The sequence below is a fragment of the Macrobrachium nipponense genome, chromosome 27 (genome assembly GCF_015104395.2).
Source record: "Macrobrachium nipponense isolate FS-2020 chromosome 27, ASM1510439v2, whole genome shotgun sequence".
NCBI classification, from domain to species: Eukaryota; Metazoa; Arthropoda; class Malacostraca; order Decapoda; family Palaemonidae; genus Macrobrachium; species Macrobrachium nipponense.
The window spans coordinates 9,515,998-9,537,716 of record NC_087216.1 but is presented as its reverse complement, the minus strand read 5'-3'; the positions used below and the strand labels follow the sequence as shown (position 1 = coordinate 9,537,716).

Below are 21,719 nucleotides of genomic sequence, written 5' to 3'. Positions count from 1 at the left end.
TGGAATTTGGTGACTGATTGGAAGGCCAGGCCGGGCCATAGGCGTGATGCCCAAACCAATTAAAACATTCGCAGTTGCCATAGTACTGGCGACCTTCTGAAATTCCCAGGCTAACTCAATCTCCGTGTTGAGTCCTTCTACTTTTTTTTCGGTTTTCAATATAGTTGAGGGAAGTTTGGTACTGAAAGCATGTTTAACTTATCCACCACAGTGCATGCCGAAAATTTTGTGAATATTTTATTATGTTTTTTACATTTTTTTATTTTATTTTATTATATATATATATATATGTGTGTGTGTATATATATTATATATATATATATATATATATATATATCGAGCTACAATGTCCTTTAATATCTAATTCGCTCTACCTCGGAATTAATATATTTTCATATATGCTTAACCGAAGGGGAATTTTTTCTCGATAATAGATTTACCTGTACTTGGGCGCGAACGCAGGTACATTATAAATCCAGGAGCGTCAGTGGAAGCTATAACCACTCAACCACCGCGAGAGGCTTAAAGGTATATGTCGTCTCTCACCTCAAATACTTTCTCGCGCTGAAGTATTCGTTGGTTTGGAGACAACATCAACCCGCCTCGACTCCGGTAGTTAAGTAGCGCTTTTGACAACACGTAGCATTTTACATAAGTCATATCACATTACCGTGATTCATATACATATATCGAGCTACAATGTCCTTTAATATCTAATTCGCTCTACCTTGGAATTAATATATTTTCATATATGCTTAACCGAAGGGGAATTTTTTCTCGATAATAGATTTACCTGTACTTGGGCGCGAACGCAGGTACATTATAAATAGGAGCGTCAGTGGAAGCTATAACCACTCAACCACCGCGAGAGGCTTAAAGGTATATCGTCGTCTCTCACCTCAAATACTTTCTCAGGCTGAAGTATTCGTTGGTTTGGAGACAACATCAACCCGCCTCGACTCCGGTAGTTAAGTAGCGCTTTTGACAACACGTAGCATTTTACATAGTCATATCACATTACCGTGATTCTATACATATACTGAGCTACAATGTCCTTTAATATCTAATTCGCTCTACCTCGGAATTAATATATTTTCATATATGCTTAACCGAAGGGGAATTTTTTCTCGATAATAGATTTACCTGTACTTGGGCACGAACGCAGGTACATTATAAATCCAGGAGCGTCAGTGGAAGCTATAACACTCAACCACGCGAGAGGCTTAAAGGTATATGTCGTCTCTCACCTCAAATACTTTCTCGCGCTGAAGTATTCGTTGGTTTGGAGACAACATCAACCCGCCTCGACTCCGGTAGTTAAGTAGCGCTTTTGACAACACGTAGCATTTTAAATAAGTCATATAATGCTTAACCGAAGGGAAATTTTTCTCGATAATAGATTTACCTGTACTTGGGCGCGAACGCAGGTACATTAATAATACCAGGAGCGCCCAAGTACAGGTAAATCTATTATCGAGAAAAATTCCCCTTCGGTTAAGCATATATAAAATATACTTAATTCCGAGGTAGAGCGAATTAGATATTAAAGGACATTGTAGCTCGATATATGTATATGAATCACGGTAATGTGATATGACTTATATATATATATATATATATATATATATATATATATATATATAATAATATATATATAATATATATATATATATATATAGAAAAGATAAGTTTTTACGAGTGAGTAAAGTAATTCAGCATTTGAACTTCGTAGAGTAGGTGATGGAAGTAATCTGGAATATCAATTTATTGAATTTAATTGTGACAGCACCCAGAAATGTGTATTTTTATTAAGCAGAGACTGATAGTACTCATTTGTTTTCGTGGTCGTCTGGATGGAAAAGAGTGAGTGGTCTTCATCGGTATTCCAAGCAAACATCTGTTCATGATAATCTTGTAGTCTACTGTTACTATGTTACCCCTTGCGTTGCCCTTCTAGCTAGAAATGGAGTCTTGGGTTATAATAAAGCTAGCTGAAGTTGGCGTTTGTAATCGGTTTTATTGTCCCTTTCTCTTAAGTTGTTTTAGATAAAGCCAGCCTTATGCTGGCACGGGCTCTTGCTCTTGGGCGGCTCATAATTTTCTTAAGGAAAAGCTAATTACCTGCGCTATTCCTGAGTGACCCAGACTGAAATAACAGTAAATTTATATTGGAAAATATCTAGGCTTTTTTCTAAATGTATGAAGCTACAATGAAACTGTTGTTTTAAACATGGGTTTCATATCTGAACCAACGACTTCTCGATGAATCCAGCACAATAGACGTTGATTACCTTTACGTCACCTGTTTTCAGGGGAGAGTTAATTTTTCTTATTTGCGCTGAGAATATCATAAATGATAAAGTTCTTTTTTCCATAGCCCAGTATTCATAACTTTATTGGATTCTCACTCTTTAGTCCACAGGGATTCTCACTCTTTAGTCCATAGCTGCAATAACAATGGACTGAATCAGAGTTTATTAAGCTGTAAACATTTAGCAATTCCATGCAACCGGTTCTTGAATGTTTTTATGTGAAGAGGACAGCCATTAGTGAACAGAACACACTTACCAAGAACTGTATTCAAAAGCTTGCGACGAGGCAAAGAATCTAAATAAAAATTCAAAATTGAAACGGAGGAAAAGAAGAAAAGATGTCGAACTTGCTATGGAATAAAGAGTAAGAATAAAGTTATGAAAATTGAGCTATGGAAAGGCGAGCTTTATCATTTATGATATTCTCGGCTCAAATAAGGAAAATGAAATTAACTTTCCCATGAAAACAAGTGACGTAAAAGTAATCAACGTCTATTGTGCTGGATTCATCAAGAAGTCGTTGGTTCAGATACGAAGCGCATGTTTAAAACAATACAGATGTGTATTTCTGGTGGTAGAAGTTCACCCTCGACGTGGTTCGGAAGCCGCGTAAAACCGTTGGTCCCGTGCTGAATAACCACTGGTTCCGTGCAACGGAAAAACACCATACAAACAAAACAATAGTTTCATTGTAGCTTCATACATTTGCTACACACTGATTTCATCAGCAGCTCGTCAGCTCCCCAAAAATTTTCATGGTCATTCATTGTCGTTCCCACTTTTCTTGCTCCTAGATGTTGTCAATTCTGTTTAGTTTTTGTGCCTTTCCAACAAACCAGCGCTTTCTTCGTCTCCTCGTCTGATGACAAACAATGATAATTGTTGTCCACTGTTCTGCTGTTTCGCTTGTGTTTGGAAGCCTCGGGTAGATGCTTGACTCTTGGCAAAAAATAAAATGTATTGAAAAGGCAGTAAGACTCACAAGAGCATTCATTGTTGTAAGCACTCGCAACAACTCATTATATTGTTTGCGTGAATCTGTTACAAAAAAGATGAAATCTGTTGCAAAATTCCACATCTTTTCCTTGAGGTTTTGGGTCAGATTAGACATTCAGCGACATGTACACAAAGCAATATAATGAGTTATTGCGCCATCTCTCCTTTGGTTGGACTCCGAAGGACAGCAGCCTAAGAGAACGAGAAAAGAGTCATATGAAGCGAAATTCGATATTTTTGGAATGAATAGGATTGGAACGAGACCCTCGAATCCTCTTCCAGAACGCCAGTCTTCATTCAAAGAATGGTAACTCTCTCTCTCTCTCTCTCTCTCTCTCTCTCTCTCTCTCTCTCTTGAAAGGATGATAATTTCCTTCGGTGTCGGTCCTTATAAACTGCTTTGGTTACCCCTACCCTTTAACCACCTCCCCTCCCCCTATCCCCACAGTCCAGCGAACAATCACAAAAAATAAATGGATAAAAATAGAATTCTTTCAACAGAACCATACTGGACGGAGATTGAGCTGACTGGCATCTTCCGGCAAGCGGATTTTTCCTCGCTTTTCTGTATGAAACAAAATCCAAAAAAGAAGAAGAAAGAAAGAAAGAGAAAAAACAGAATGGGAATCTGACATGGCAACACCGAAGAGTGTTCGTCTTTCAAAAGTCTTTGCATAGTCTTCGGAAAACCTTCGCTCCCTTTGTGCAGTTGTCATTAGCCAAAATTTCCCTAGGGCCTTTTGCAAGGTAAAAAAAAAGGCGTTGCAACAAGGAGGGAAGAAAAAAAAACGATAAACTTACTGATTCTGGATATTCTTTAGAAGCACAAGGAGAAGACGAAAGATAAAGATCGAGCCAATAGTTCCTTATCAGTTATTTTGAAGACCCGAGACGTCGTAATTATAGTTGGTCTCTTCAATTTTTTTTAAATACTGGGGTAGATTTCAACTTCGCCTTTGAATTCTTGTCGAAAACTTGGTGGCTTTAATTAAATGTACGAGATTTCCATCAAGACAGATTGTATCCGCGGGCTTCTTTCCTTAGAAGAAGCCTTGATTGACTTACAGGATTCCATCAACGGAAACTTGATAAGAATCACTATAGTTTCTTGGAGTAACTTGATCACCTTATATACACACACACGACAACCAGTCTCTCTCTCTCTCTCTCTCTCTCTCTCTCTCTCTCCTCTCTCATTGAGTATGTAAGTCTACTTATGAATGGGAATTAGACCTTTCGGTAACTAATATTACGTTTGCGACGTAACATTTTCATCAAGAATTTTAACGAGGACCAGAAAAAGCCCAAATGGAATTCGGTAGTATAGAATGACTCTTACTTCAATTCAAGATAAAGAGAAAGCGAGTCTTTGGCATCTGATACCAGCAGCGGCGTCCCACCCTTGAGCGAGAATGAATAAGAGGATGAAATGGAGCTTTGCATTCTTGCGCCACAAAGCAAGTGGAGAGAGTTTATTTGTTGATGTACGATAATCATGACAACGAAAAGGACTTGGTTTGTTGGCGAAGTGTATTTATTCCAAGTGTACGTTGAAGACCATTGCAAGTTTTTTTTGTAATAAGATACCTAGAGTATTATATTTTCCTTTTAACTTTATCTTTTTTATTTGTACTCAATATTTAGACCCCGCCCACTTTATATATATATATATATATATATATATATATATATATATATATATATATATACTATATAATATATATATATATATATATATATATATATATATATTATATATATATATATATATGTGTGTGTGTATGTATATATATATATATATATATATATATATATATATATATATATATATATATATATATATATAGACCCCGCCCACTTTATATATATATATATATATATATATATATATATATATATATATATATATATATATATATATCAATAGAAGGATCCACAGTAATATCCTTGTTTATCTAGATCAAATATATTTATGGAAACATTTACAAAGCTTAAAGCTTTCGTTCATCTCCTGTGGACTTGATCACTAAGCAAATGAGGCATGGTATTGGTGAAGAATTCCAAATAAACATAAACAAGCAGACAAAAAAAATTAACAAGGTTAAAAATGCGAACAAGTCATTGGGTCGTATTCCTTTCCATAATTGGCTGTGATCTTCGAGGCGGGACAAAGCGCCGGTCTTCTTCCTGGATGACATCTTGAGAGTCGTTGGCCAGAGTCTGATCAACAAACTACCGTTTTGGCCAACGACTTTCAAGATGTCATCCAGGAAGAAGACCGGCGCTTTGTCCCGCCTCGAAGATCACAGCGAATTATGAAAGGAATACGACCCAATGACTTGTTCGCATTTTTAACCTTGTTAATTTTTTTTTTCTGCTTGTTTATGTTTATTTGGAATTCTTCACCAATACCATGCCTCATTTGTTTAGTGATCAGTCCAAAGGAGGATAGACGAAAGCTTTAAGCTTTGTAAATGTTTCCATAAATATATTTGATCTAGATAAACAAGGATATTACTGTGGATCCTTCTATTGATTTCTTAGAAGCACGATACGGTGTTTTATATATATATTATATATATATCTATATATATATATATATATATATATATATATATATATATTAATATATATATATAGCTATATTAATATTATTTATTTATTTATTTTGCTGAAATACCTTTTCATCCTCTGACTCGCACAAAGAGATTCTTTGCAAACCCTTCAAGGGTTTGCTTAAATCCCTTATGTTTGCTATTTTGAAAGCTTTGAAAATGACCATATCGCAGAAAATTTTCCTGGTATGTCTCTGTAACCCGGCGGGTCATCTTCCTTAAATGAATAATACATAACCAACAGGAATTTCAGGAAGGTTCAGAGTTGTGGTCGTATGGAATCATTTTAGCTTTTTTTTAATTTTTCTTAATAAATCTGCAGTTTTCAAGACTATAAGTATTTCGCATCTTCTGTATTCATGTAAAGCTCCTCTGAGTGGCACATGTTAGTTTATTTCAACCTAAAGCAAAGGTACTACTGTAGAAACCCATTGTCCATTCAAGTTGCCTTTTTCTTTAGGATGTCAGGGAACAAATTAAGATATTTCTATTAATAGACTAAGTTCCTCGTTGGACGAGTGGTGTACGTGCTCGCCTACCGATTCGGTAGTCCCGAGTTCGATTCCCCGCTCTGCCAACGTGGAGTCGGAGATATTTGTTTCTGGTGATTAGAGATTAATTTCTCGATATAATGTGGTTCGGATTCCACAATAAGTTGTAGGTCTCGTTGCTAGGTAAACAATTGGTCCGTAGCCACGCAAAAACATATAATCCCTCGGGCCAGCCCCAGGAGAACTTTAATTAGCTCAGTGGTCTGGTTAAACTAAGTTATACTTATGAATAGGAGAGATGTAAACAATAACTTGAATCAACCTCCTTTGGAATAGGGTCATTGATTGCCTTGTTATAAAGGAACGCATTGTTAATTAACTCAAGTCCCACAATACCCCTCATTGAAAGGAAAAAATTAAAGAATGACTAGATAAATGAGAAAGCCCCGACGACCCCTCCGTACGAAAGAAAATGTAGACAGTTTTTCGTTCGCATCTCCCGACCATTTTGGTCAAGTTTCCATCCTTCTTTCCTCGCAGGGAAGATCAACTACCTTACGCTGACAGAGACGGATAAGATATGGATGCCAGACCTCTTCTTCAAGAACGAGAAGACGGGCCACTTCCACGATATCATCTTACCCAACACTTACATCCGCATCTTCCCCAACGGCGACGTCCTCTACAGCATCAGGTTGGTTTTGTTTTGCTTCGGTCTCAACCGATGGGCTTCTTTGTCGTTAAATCTGGGTTAGTTGGATACTGATGTATTGATGACCTTGAGGTGATCAAAGTGAATGTTTGTTCATTAGAGTCGTGCTTATTAAGTTGTATTTGCGGGGCGTAGGATTATTCGTGACATTCAAAATATCCATTATTTTTATGTGTAGTTTTTCATGTTGTCACGTTACGGTTAGTTGAATTCTGATTTATTTACAAGGAAGCAAGATGCCTCAATGTTTATTCGTGAATGTTACGTCATGCTTATAAAATTGTATCAGCTGGGCTGAATCATTCATAACATTCTTATATTTCCGTTGAGTTTACCAGCTTAAAAAAATGTTTTTGTCACATTCTTTTTAAGCTAATTCTGCATTTAAAACACTCAGTTGTCTAGCTGAAAATAAAAGTAAAAAATAAAGAATTAAATTTTAACTATTATCAAGTGGTCCCCCTCTTTCTTTCTTTCTTTTTTTTTTTGTGGCACGCAGTGTCACCGGCCTGGGAATTGTAATCTCGTCTGGAATTCATATTCCATCTCGGTTTATATTGACTGTGGCATCCATCAACCCCACCGAAAGTAATGGAGACACGGAGGGAGAGCGAAGGAGACGAGGGTTAAAGGGAGTCAAAGTTCATGACTGCCATCAAGAGTTTGTTTGAGGAACAGCTAAAAGGAATTTGTCATCAAGGGCGAAGGGGGAGAGAGAGGAGAGAGAGAGAGAAGGGAGAGAGAGAGAGAGAGAGAGCAGAGAGAGAGAGAGAGAGAGGAGCGAGAGAGAGAGAGAGAGAGAGAGAGAGAGAGAGATAGAGAGAGAGAGAGAGAGAGAGAGAGAGAGAGAGATGCAATAACTGTGACTAAAATTGCAAAGATGAAACAAAGAGAAACTTCAAAACCAGAATATTAAAAAGAGTTCAAGGACCTAACAAAGTGTTTATACTATACATACAAAATATATATATAATTATTAATTATAATATTAATATATATCTATATATATATAAATATAATATATATATTACATTATATATAGGTGGTTGGTATATTATAACAAATTTTATAGAATTAAATATATATATATAATATAATATATATATATATATATATATATATATATGTGTGTGTGTGTGTGTGTGTGTATACTTTTGCAGTAGGAAACAGATGGGGTTTATTAGTTGCATCTAATGTGGATTAAGAAGTGAAGTGATAGAAGGTTTTTTTATTAGGATTAGGGAACCTGCCTTAATTTGTGGTTTTTCTGACTTATAGTTCTCTCCATGTTGCTATGATCTCCCATTTCTCTAGAAGCAGTTTGCATCTTTTGAAGTTAATCCCGATTCTTCTTTCGCGACAGACTCTCTGATTCCTGCTTCTATAATAATATGTCTAATAATATGTTTTAAAGTTAGGTAAGGGCAGGTGCCAACCCGTGTCAACCTTTACAAATAACCAGTTAGATAAAATGCACTGATTTGTTGGAAAGATAAAATGCACTGATTTGTTGGAAATCGGTTTTGCAGGAGAATCTGAAGAGTTCATTATTGCTTTCGAAGTAAGGTAATTTATTCGTAGATGAGAGTATAAAACTAGGAGACGGTAGAGTTTTGAGAAGTTAAACAGCAGCCACTTGGGAACGAATGAAAGTAAAAGGCAGAAAGTAGTTTGCTGGGGTCGACGAAGGGATATCTCAAGGAACCTTTAGCCATTCTATGCGAAACATAATGTGGGCGTTAACACCCCCCCCCCCTTCCCCCCTCAACTCCTTAGTTTTTATAAGGGATTGAGTAAGTGAATAGTGGGGAATTTCATTGTTCTTTTTTCTCTTCGATGCCCCTTTTAGAATCTCGCTGACTCTGTCCTGCCCCCGAATATTTCATTGTTTTTTTTCTCTTCGATGCCCCTTTTAGAATCTCGCTGACTGTCCTGCCCCGAATATTTCATTGTTTTTTATCTCTTCGATGCCCCTTTTAGAATCTCGCTGACTCTGTCCTGCCCCATGAACTTGAAGCTGTATCCACTGGACACACAGGTGTGTCAGCTTCTGATGGCTTCTTGTAAGTACCTTTATTCGTTGTACTAATAGCTGAGTTTTGCTTTGACACTTCATTTTCAGCTTACTGATAGATTCTCAACTTTTCTTGATAGTGATATTAAGTACCATCTCTTTAAGGTTATCAAAAGTAGAAACTGAATGCTAGGATGTTGATCATAGTACTGAGATGGTTACATAGTGTTTCTTTGAACCTTTTATCCAATTATAATTAATGATTTTAGCATTTAGAGTTTATTTTTCAAAATAAATCTTCCTTTTCAGAATGATACATGTAATAAAAATTTTCCATCAACTGCCACAGCACATACAACTGAACAACTTCTAATTTATTTTTATCATTTTAACTTGTGTAATGATATAAGTACGATTTATTGTGTTTTTATATTTTTTAGTCATAATATACTTTGTAAAATAGAATTTTAATTACTCAGCGGGAGAAATTGCACCTATTTTTATTAAAAGTGATCTTTGATCTGCCGATTCCGAATACCCAGATTTACAGATCTGCGGGAAATTGCTAATTCATATAGATGATTTAAAGTTCAATCATTATATTCGAAATACATAAAATCGAAGCGCCTCAGTGGCGTGGTCGGTTTAGTCTTGGACTACCACCTCGGTGGTTGCGAGTTCGATTCTCTGGCATTCCACTGAGGCGTCAGCGATGTGTATTTCTGATGATAGAAGTTCAATCTTAACGTGGTTCGGAAGTCACGTAAAGCCGTTGGTCCCTTTTCTGAATAACCACTGGTTCCATGCAACGTAAAAACACCATACAAAAAAAAATAAAAATAAAAAAAATACATAAAATCGGTGAGATGAAAATCTAATGAAGCTTTTTTTTTATGTAGATGGATGGACAACAGAGGACCTCCTGTTCCTATGGGAGAAAAACGAGCCCATCCAGGTCACCAAAAACCTCCACTTGCCCCGTTTCACCCTCGAGAAGTTTATACCCAAATACTGCAACAGCAAGACTAATACAGGTGAGTCCATCGGACCATAATTCACGACTTTCCTTTCAAAGCAGATCGATGTGAAAGCGAGGTATTTTCTACTCTTGTAAAGGACACATAAATATCCAGAAGCGAGACATCTGAACTCTGATGAAAGCAGATGGATATCAAGCAAGGTCTGGCAACTTCTGGTGGTAGAAGGATGTCGAGCGAAATGTCTTCCTTCATTTGAGAGCAGAGGAAATGGCCGACGAAAGAGGAAAGGAAATGGAAGACGGAAATGTAAAGTCATTGGTAAATGGTAAAGCTTATAGGGACTAAGGAAAGAAGAATCGATTAAAGACAGAACAGGAGAGCTAAACTGTGACCTTGGAAGACGGAAGTGAGAGAGGCCACAAGGAGCGTGAGAAGAAGGGGGTGAAAATAGGAAGTGAGAAGAATAAAAAATAAAAAATAAAATAAAAGGAAGGAGGAGCGAGATGCGCATGGAGGATTGCTCTCTGGCTTCGGGAACAATCCCCAATGCTCACCCTCCACGAAGTGAAGCTATGAATTCTTGAATGAAGGACTCCTCTTTTAAAACAGTGCAGCCAACAACCAAATTCACGAAGTTTCTGATCCAAATATTTAGAGCCATAATTGAACTGCCCTGTATATCAGACTATCTGTACAGAATCCTTTGCAGGAGTTTGTGTCGTTTTTTAAATGTCCTACGCAGTCCGCATTATGGACGAGACCATTTATTTGGATCAGAGTATGTAGTATTAATTGATTTCTCCGCTTCACCTGTAGGATATAAGCAGCAAAGAAATATACTGCAGATTTTCGTGTATTTAATTTGAGATAGATGCAGCATATTTCACTATATATCCATATTACCTTGTTATGTTCAAGCAGATAGTTGCCACTTCCTTGTCACTGAACATTTAAACTAAGAATATCATACATACAGACATTGCATATATGTGTGTGTGAGTGTCTGTATATACTTTATTGTAGATCCTACTTTCGTGCTTCATAAGAAGCCAAGTTTTGTGACTAACATCATGGAAAACAGTTCTTTCTATAATAAAATAAGTAATTTCAAAGGCAAAAGGCAACGGAATTTTGATCTGAACAAGGGATGTCCATAGAAATCCTTTTGATATGCAAAAGGGGGAAAGAGTTAAAAAAAAAAAAACATTCGTAAGGGGATATGTAACTATGCTCCAACGCCATTGTTAGGTATACGTTCACATATGGTTGCAAACATACATGCATAAATCATACAACAAATACAGGATCTACATATATATCTATATATATATATATATATAATATATATATACATATATATATAATACATATATATATAGATTATAATATATATAATATTATTATTAGATCTAATGTGTATGTGTGTGTATTTGATAGTCTTGCCTTTCATTTCTCTTACAATTTCCAAAGACGTCCCAAAACCCCAGTTCCCCATCCATCATCTTCACGAAGAATGAACCAGTAAGTTCACCATTATGTGACCCTCTGACTTTTATCACCTCAGGCGAGTACAGCTGCCTCCAGGTCAACCTCATCTTCAAGAGGGAGTTCTCCTATTACCTCATCCAGTACTACATACCCTGCTGCATGTTGGTCATCGTGTCCTGGGTCTCCTTCTGGCTGGACCAGCATGCGGTGCCCGCTCGGGTCGCCCTCGGGGTCACCACTTTGCTCACCATGTCCACTCAGAACGCTGGCATCAATCAGAGTTTGCCTCCCGTGTCCTACACTAAGGTCAGCCGCGTTCTTTTGTCTCCGAGTGCGGTATGAATTTATTTTTGAAATGAGTTTCTTTTTATGGTTTTGTTTTATTTTGGAGCAGGGTACATTTCTGGTTTGATCTTATTTTTGGAGTTGTTTTTCATATTTGTTGTAATTTATTTATGGATAATGTCACTTTACTATTTGAGTTTAGTTGTGAGATAGAATTTGTATGTGTAATTTCTGTTAACATGGAGCAGACGTTTTGGTATCGATTCAGTCTATGTTTTAAGTTTATTTTCGGATCAGACTTTAAGTGCTGATATATAATATTATGAGGTTTTTTTAAGCCACTGTGCCTTTCAGGGCCGTGTCTAATTGATTTTCGTCGATAAAATCTCACCAAAACATCGGATATGGATCGTATTTTGGAAATAGCACTTGAAGCCACAGCCTAATTGGCAAAAATATGCAGTGATGCCTAATTTTGTTAATTAAGGCACTTAGAGTAAATCAAAGAACTTTAAAGGGAAGCTTACCTAAATCTAGCAGGCTCATACATAGAGGGTAGTATTGCGTCATTACTAAAGACCCTCCCACTCATTGATACTGTAGTGACGTACGTTACTAGAGACCCCGCCCATATATTTCATGAATGAAGACTCAGATGTTGGTAGTAGTAGTAACAGTAGTATATGGAATTCTCTTATTGTTTCACACATTCAAACTCCCAAGTAGGGTACAATTAAGGAATGGGCATTAAATGAGAATATCAATTTTGTAATACAGCTCCATGGTGCAATCCACGTTTCTGTTAATTGAAATACGCACCAAGTCTTACACACACACTGTGAAAACCATTAATACCCTGCAGTTTCAAGGATATTCTGATACCCGCGAAATTTGCCAAACGGTCTTAGGGTCTATGTGGATAAAGACCTGTATTTAGCCAATAAATAAAAATGCATTATTTAACATACTTTGTTTTTCCTATGCACACGGCCACATAAAGTGTTGATAATGATATTAATCATAATGATAATAATTACATTGATATTCATTACTGTTATTATAGTCATCATCATTTTGTTTTTATTCATACTTCGACATCAGGGAAGTGGGTGATAGAACATATATAAATACATATGCCGTATACATACACATATATAGACAGGTATGGTACATACATAAATGCATATACACATAATACACAATGAAATTTATATATATATATATATATATATATATATATATATATATATATATATATATATATATATACGTGTGTGTGTAAGGATGTCAGTAGAATAGGCAAATTGTTGAAAATGGTCGTTGCAGCTAATCAGTGAGATAGTTTATTAGTCAAGCAAATTCGGGCTTTGTTTATTCTTGGTCTGAAAAGTTAGAAATTCCTTGATATGAACAAAATGTTTATATATATCTCTTTTTCATACTCGTCATTCTAGTATAATCCCCGTAAAGGTCACCTTTGTCCTTTTGTCTAAATCGTTTGTGTATCGCCTTACTAACCACTTACCCGTTAATAACTAGCATATGACGCATAGATTCTTTGTTGCATACTGCAAAAAACACGCAACACGAAAGCAGTCTTGAAGCCATGAGGACAATTTGACGGGCGTGTCATAGGTGAAGCAGCAGTCACGTATACCCTGGCTTTGACCAATGACGATGGGCTGCCCTTGCCCTGATGTCGGCGGTGTTTATTATTATGTAAGGTTACCATTAGGGCAAAATATCGTACCAACCACCTCTAAATTATCGTATTTTCGTTTCAATATGATTGTATTTCCCCAATTCCAAAAGTCTTGTATAGCTGATAGTCAAAAGGTAAATACAAGTAGTGTTATAACTGCTATGTATTCCTATAGTCAACATAAGCATAAAACTGTAAAATGAAAATAGTGATATTGTCAAATGTATATTTACCTAATCCACTTGCTTTAATATTATCATATGTATATATACCGAATTCTTATTCATTACCGTGGTATCACCAATGGAAACTGTAATATTATCGTCATTCTCAACAGTGATTTGCCTACATTTTCTTTCATACTTATTCTAAAAGAGTGTTAAATGTTTGTGATTCACACTACTGGGAACCTGCTATTACGTCTGATGTCATAGTTTACGTCACAACTAGCCTCTCTCTGGGTGCCTGCTAAATTTAGCAAAATTTCCCCTTACATTTCTTCGATGGATATTTAAGTGCCTTAAATATCCACATTAGACATTACTGCATATTTTTGCCTAATTGGACAATACTGCATATTTTTGCCTAATTGGACAATACTGCATATTTTTGCCAATTAGGCCGTGGTTTCAAATAACTCTTTCCAAAATACAATCCATACCAGATACTTTGGCAAGATTTGATCGACGAAAATCGATTAGACACAGCTCTGAAATGCAGAGCAGATCAGTTAAATCTGATGAACCGTTTCAATTGTTCATACTTATTTTGAAGGATTGCTGTATAATTATGAACAATTTATTGTGTTCATGGGAGTAGGGGATGATTGACCCCATAGTTTTTATTACAATTTAACGTGGACTTTATTATACTCAAATCTAATTGACGAGAGATCAAGTGAATCTATCAGTCTTCAGATTTTATTTCATGTTCTGTCCCTGTAGAGATGAATTTCATTTTTACTTAATGTTACATTTTGTCAAAATGAATTTTTGCAGACATTAAAACCAACAGCAGAGACGCCTCGTGTTTAAATGACAAGACAATTAATGTTACCTTTAGAAACTAATAAAAGGGTGAATTGTCAGTATAGAAAATATACTTAAAACTAAGTTAATTTCATAATAAGGCAAAAAAAAGCCAAATGCAAAATGAGCTGGCAAAAAAAAACTATAGTAGATTGACATCAACCGTGCAGTTGATGTTTAGGCCAGTCCCTTACGACGCTCCTGATTGGCTGTTGATAAGCCAATGACAAGGCTGGAAACTCAGTCTCTCTCGAGATTTCACATGGGTAGGATGTATTTCCCACCTCTCCTGACGGATACGTCTTTCAGGAGAGATGAACTCTCGAGAGACTGAGAGTTTCCAGTCCTGTGATTGGCTTATCAACAGGCAATCAGGAGCGTCGTAAGGAACTGGCCTAGACGTCAAATGCACGGTTGATGTGAATCTACTATAGGAAGTACTTTAATGGAATGAGTTAACAGAAATTTTAGCCTCCAAGGGAAGGCTTGTTTTTGAGTCTCAATAGGAGTTTTATAGGTACAAACATGATTTCTGTAGGGTTGGAACCCATTCTCTTGCTTGTATGCTTCTTTTTTTTATTTTATTTTAGATTCTTGGGCTGAGTAATGATGTTGTTAGTCCTTCTCAGCTACTGTCGCTACAGTGCGACTAAACTGTTGTTTAATTGATGAGACCCCGTAGGGGGGCAGTGCCGGCAGTGCTCCTCATGCGGTGCGCTGTAGCTGCAACCACTTTCGTTCCTTTGACTGTGCTTCCTTTCATATTTTCCTTCTTCCATTTTACTTTCCACCTTCTCCTAACAATTGATTCATAGTGCAATTGCTTTGAGGTTTTCCTCCTGTTACTTACACCTTTCAAACTTTTTACTTTCAATTTCCGTTTCGGCGCTGAAGGACCTCATAGGTAGATTCCAGTGCTTGGCCTTTGGCCTAAAATCTATATTCAGTCAGTCAATTGATACGAGAATTACCCACAACCATTCACCTCCCTTCCCACAGGCCATAGACGTGTGGACGGGCGTCTGCTTGACGTTCGTCTTCGGAGCCCTGCTGGAGTTCGCCCTGGTCAACTACGCCTCCAGATCGGACATGCACCGCGACCAGTACAAGAGAAACCACAGGCACTGGGAGGAGGAGCACGCCGCCTGCGAGGCCACGGCGAGCCGGATCAACCGGAGGCACTGGGACGAGGACAACCCTTCGGCCTGCGAAGCAGCCTCCATGATCGCCTGCCCTCCCGACCGCGGCGAGGGAAGCTACGGCGGCGGCCACGGCAGGGAGTTCCACCACGACAACTTGCACTCACCGGATAACGACGGGCGGATCCCGGACTATCACGGCATCGTGCGAGAGAGGGTAGGTGGATTTCGGAGGTGCGGCGCAAACAGATTAGAATGCAGCTCTCCACTGAAATGGATAATGGAATATGAACATTTACACGATTTTTTAACATAATATTTATATATTATATTGAGATGTTGTGATTTGTAGTTTCGTGTCACATTTTCATTGGTTGTATGAAGATATTGTGATTTCTTGTCCCATGTCACATTAAATATCTGTAATTAATTAAATATATGCTGTTTATCGTGGCAGTTATTATGAACTATAAATAAGGTGATTTTAATGTTGCAGATGGAAAATGGAGTTCCAGCATTTGCCATGGTGAGTACTTTTGTCATTGTAGACACTTAAAAATTTATATAGAGTTCATATTTAAGAATATATTGGATTTTGTGTCTAAGAGAATGGAAACAAAAATGGATTTTGTATGACATGACTGTAAATATGATTTTTTATATTTTGTACTGCATGTTTCCCTTTTTGCAGCATTCTTTTGCAGACAAAACAACTTGAGTTTTCAAATTAAAAAAAAAATTACTTGACTTTTGATTAGGAGAATAGAAGCTAGAGATGAGTGGAGATTAGTGGAAGATAAAGCACAAGAAAGGCATTTGGTGGAATTTCACTGATGACCTATGTGTCACGTGACGTGATATTTATTTTTCTATTTGTTACCTTTTAAAGTGTCCTCGTGTCAACGAGTGTTTCATTGTTGCGGTCATATTGTCTTATTAACGCATTAATTACTTTTGGTGGATTTGGCCAGTTAACCACCCAGTTTGTACCGTATATTCAATTTAACGTCAACTATTATTAACTCAAGGATATTATATAATTACAAAACCACTCATGCAAACCTCATTCTTTTATCGCCGTTATCAATCAGATCTCTTGGAGACAGTAAGGAGAAAATTGAATTAAAGTCCTTAAAGAGAAATCTGCCTAGATTTCGCCAGAATTCGTTTTCTATCCAGTTTGACAGATGGCAGTCTGTCCTTGGTACAAGAAAATTCAGCTCAACTCTGAGAAAGAAAATAAAATAAATCCGTTAGATAGGGGTCGCTTAAGAACCCTAGTTGGTGTTTAGGAGCTTTCATTCCCATGTGATATTCATTTAATATTTTGGTTATCTCTGATCAAGATTGTCGAAGACATTCAGGGTCAGAGTCCAAATGCGAATAGAAATGATAACAAAGTTATGATGACCCATAGAAACGATTTTGAATGAGATCATGTTCTGAGCTTCAGTAAATAATAAATATTGTCTGCTTTTATTGCATGGACTTGCTCTCCATGTGCTCGAAATTATTAGTAAAACTTGAAGATTATCTGTAAAACTCGAAATTAGTCAAACCTGTGCCTCGAAGTGACAGTGTCTGGTAATGAATTAAGTTTGCGTTTCGGGTGAATACTTACTCAGTATCCTGAATAACATTTGTCTTGTTTTTTATGCTTTAGCAGTGTTTTAATTGGCTTTATTGGTACCTCTATCCTTGTGTTTTAAGCGTCATTTTTGTAGGTGCAATAGAAGACAACATTCTTATGCCTGTAATGAGGCTCTCCTTAGATATTTTCCGTTTTATTAAATCGGAATTCGCTGTAATAATGAACGTCTCATGGAGCGCAATACCCTGCGAAGAATTTGAAGTATTTCATGCTTAGCTCATCAGTATTTTATTCTAACCCTAATTTAAAGTATTTCCAAACTGTTCTGCCATGTGAAGATCCTTAACAACATCGTCATTATCCCCACCAGCGTCCTCTGGTGCCCCCATTCAGAGAAGGCGGACCGCACGGCTTGAGATCCTGCGAGGTCCATCTGCAGGGACCTTCCGTCAGCTGCTGGCGCTCCTGGTTGGCCAAGTTCCCCACCAGAAGTAAGCGCATTGACGTCATCGCCAGAATCACCTTCCCGCTCATCTTTGCCCTCTTCAACGTCGCCTACTGGAGCGCCTACCTGTTCCGGGAGGAGGACAAGCATCGCTGAAGACGTCGGGACCTCCTGGGATGTCCCTTCAACCCAGCTGTTTTTATGTTACTTAACGTTATTTTTATAAGGCGGCAGAGATGGCCACTACCAAGGTCTAAAGAATACCGTATTCTTTAGACTTTGGCCACTACGAGATGTCGTGTCCCGTTCCTTTTTGCGCGTTCGGAAAGGAAACGTAGAGAGAGGGCTTACCTGACTATCGTTCAATATTCGGTGTGTCATGACAGGAGGGCTTTTACAGAATGTCAGTTTTCTCAGACTTCCAGTTATACTCAGACAGGGTGTCATACCAAGCCCTTATACTTTTGATATGAGATTACCAAATCACCGGCTTATTTTTGCACGTGACGTCATCCACTAAACGATGTATACAAGGCTTGTTAGAGGTTAAGAATTGTGCTTGAAGAGTTATTAGTCATGTTTCTAGGAGTAAGAAAGTAAAGTGTGTGTATGACGTGTTTTTATCTATATTAAGGTTATATTGCGAGCTCCTCTTTATCAATGCAGACTTGTTTCCAGTTATTTTTTTGACAGAGAGTACAACATTCACTTCGCGGTTGTAACCCAGTATTTTACTTTTCATTGATTGCTTTTTTCAGCAAATTCTCTATTTCATGCAAGCAGCCACTTGATCACAAAGTAATGAAAATTGGAAAACATGAACAGTAGTAAGGAGGTGCCCTGGGTGTCAGGTTTCAACTTCAGCGGGAGTATAATGGCATTAATTATTATGTGTGAACGTGTTTGTATAATATACTTGTGTAAAAACCTAGATTTACCAAAAAAGAAAAAAAAGAAAAAACTTGAATATTAGTTGGTTCCACAATATTCGAGAAATGAACACAAAGGAATATATCAAATTAAAGGCAATTTATTTATTGCAGCGTGATAAACCGTGACAAGTGTTAAAATAGTTATTACCAAGAAACTCTTAGCATCATTTTTGAATTTTCCTACTCAAATACAGTACAAGAGGATAATTTGCTTGAGAACCTAATTGGTCCCTGTCATTTAATTTTAGTCTTTCACAATTTAAAAAAATCCAGTTCCGGGTCCAGACTCAGTACCTCACCAGAGTGTATTCAATTTCCCATGAAATATCGACCTTAAATCAACTAAAAATTCCCTCATTTAGTTTTGATCTAAGCCTGCCAGTAGGCAAATCCAGCGCTTCTCTTCCCACTGATATTCATGGGACCTTATGCCAGCGACTTCTGTCCCTTCTTGTTTGTCACCATCCACTGACGGACCAGTCCCACATTGCTTAACTTAGGAGATCGAACAACTAATGTGTAGAGACAACGTTTACTTACAAGGTGATTCCAATTTTCTAGCTTGCATTCATGTTGGTGAAATGTCGTTCCAGAAATAGGCCATTATGACTATTCATACCAGATAAATGTAGTCACGGTTTTTTAATTAAATGCATCAGCGAAGGATTTAGAAACGCAGGGATACATGGTTTTAATCATGTCTACTTGATTTTCATTCGTGTACAAACCCTGAATTTTTAAAAAAAGAATCATATTTACATAAGAATGACTATGAACGCACATTTGTTTGCGATTTAAAAATGACTTTGAACGCATGAGATTCGTGCATGTAAGTACACTTTTGTTTGCGATTTGAAATGAGCTTGAAGATCTGTTGAGCGCACTCAGCGCTGTTCGGAATCGTTCCATAATCCATTCGTGGTTGTTCGCATGTTAGAATATTTTCATACAAAAATCAAACTAATGGTTGCGGGTTTCGCCTTTAGCAAAGGCAGGCCAATCAGTTCTTCCAACCAGCGATCTGGAAAATCTATATTTTCTTTTGGGGCGCAGGCAACGTATTTTCTTTCATTTGTTTTGGCCCAACCTGTATTTTACGTAACATGGGACTCCATTGGATAATGTTGCCCTTTTTCAATGGCGAACCGTATCGATAAACCTCCCTTCTCTCTTTTTTTGTGCATTAATGATACTAACAGACGCTTGATTTGCACTGAAAATCCTCTTCATGTAAATCACTCTCCCGTATACATGTAAATACAGTACCCAGGGTAAATCCATTTTTTTTTAATGTTAAGTGTTATACAGCCTTGTTAAGACTTGTCCGGAGCGCTGCATGTTTAGTCAGTAAGAGGAATAGTGGCCCCAAGGCATCCGAAGCAGACAATCAAACATTGACCTATGTAGCTTGAAGCAAAATTAGTTCATATATTTTGGAAATCGATTAGATACTTCAATCTCTCAGTGAGTATGAGACAGCATACTTCACTTGGTATGCTTTACCTCGTTCGAAAAGCAGCGTAGATATATTTTTTCATTGTTTTTTTTTAATACCAGAAGATTATTAATTCTCAGATATTATCTTGCCATGATTCGTATTGAGGGAATATATTTTTACATTTTTACTACAAATATTCATGCCAAATGTCTGAAACATCTAGATAGTTACTGCTAATCATGTAGTCTAGTTCACTGCAATTTATAGTTGCTTTTCATGAAATCTTCACCTTTCATGAGAATAATTCAGTTTTTCTGGTCACACCAAGGTAAGAAAACCATTTTTGTTAACTTTAAAAAAAAACCAAAATTATTAATTGTTATTATTATTATTATTATTATTATTATTTATATTTTATTATTATTATTATATTATTATTATTATATATTATTATTTTATTATTATTATTATATTATTTATTATTATTATATTATTATTATTATTTATTATTATTATTATTCAGCAAATGAACCCAATTCATATGGAACAAGCACACAGGGGCCATTGACTTTAAATTCAAGCTTCCAAACAATGTGTTTATTTGAAATAACAAACAGAAGGTTCTAGGAAATACAGAAAGATCAACTATTATGAAATTAATTAAATTGCTAAGTAAATAAAAATGTAAGTGAATCGTAAAATACAAGAAGAATTGCTTTGGGGTAGTGATGCCCTGCATCCTCGATTGAGGAATAAAGAACCACTGGAACGGAGAAGTTCCACAGTGAGGCGCATTTAGAGCAGATTTGTGCTGCTGTTCAGGATATCTGGTCGCTCCCGCTAGGAAAAGAGGATCAGAGATTAATTGTGGAAGTGAAAGGTCTCTGTTAAAGTACAACTCATAAAAAACTGACGAGGAATACGGTTTGCGTGCAATATAATTAAACCAGTCCGTGTTAGGTTGTGTGATGAAGCCACCTCAGTCATCGTTTTTATCGTCGAGGTTTTTCGTGTGGGATGAAAGTTCATTTCCCTTGTCTCGAATTGGGGGCTGAAGATTGTTACGCTGTGAATTTAAGTCATGAGGTAAGTCACTGTACAAAGTAGATTTATAACCAAATTCGTTCATTACTGTAAACATTATTTGAGAAACAAAATACGTATAGGCTTATACACCATAAAGGAGATATGACAAATATTTGAGTTACACATTTATGTAAAAACAAACACGTCTGTGTCTGCAGTGTTCAAGTATTATGACACAGCACCGTAACAAATTTATGAATTACAAGTTTATGTAAAAACATACATTCCATGTCTGCAATGTCATACATCAATTATCATTCATCCACGGACTACATAAATGTGCAGCATTTAGTACTCATGAGCACACAATCAGACAAAACACACTGCGTTGGCCTCTGTACAGTAACTTGGTGAAGATTTTAACTTTCTGACAAAATCCAGATTGAGAAAACTAGTTGAGAAACTGTGTATATGACTGGGGAGGGTATTTAATACTTTATTCTGTTAAGCGTTTTGCCTCTCACT

At 36.8% G+C, this 21,719-nt stretch overlaps 1 protein-coding gene across 8 annotated transcripts in view; it reads left to right on the top strand.

The window, feature by feature from the left end:
* The window catches only part of LOC135200811 (glutamate-gated chloride channel-like), a 517,881-nt gene extending 497,315 nt beyond the window's left edge, over positions 1-20,566 (top strand). For 6 of the 8 annotated variants that reach the window (XM_064229474.1, XM_064229473.1, XM_064229472.1 and 3 more), the window contains 7 exons: positions 6,955-7,108; positions 9,107-9,189; positions 10,040-10,174; positions 11,685-11,914; positions 15,623-15,979; positions 16,241-16,288; positions 17,724-20,566. In XM_064229474.1, coding sequence (XP_064085544.1) covers positions 6,955-7,108; positions 9,107-9,189; positions 10,040-10,174; positions 11,685-11,914; positions 15,623-15,979; positions 16,241-16,288; positions 17,724-17,954 — 1,238 coding nt within the window. In that variant the 3' untranslated portion in view covers positions 17,955-20,566. The remainder of the gene's footprint in view (positions 1-6,954; positions 7,109-9,106; positions 9,190-10,039; positions 10,175-11,684; positions 11,915-15,622; positions 15,980-16,240; positions 16,289-17,723) is intronic. The other 2 variants (XM_064229477.1, XM_064229471.1) reach the window with 1 other exon arrangement.
* The last annotated feature ends 1,153 nt before the right edge of the window (positions 20,567-21,719 follow it).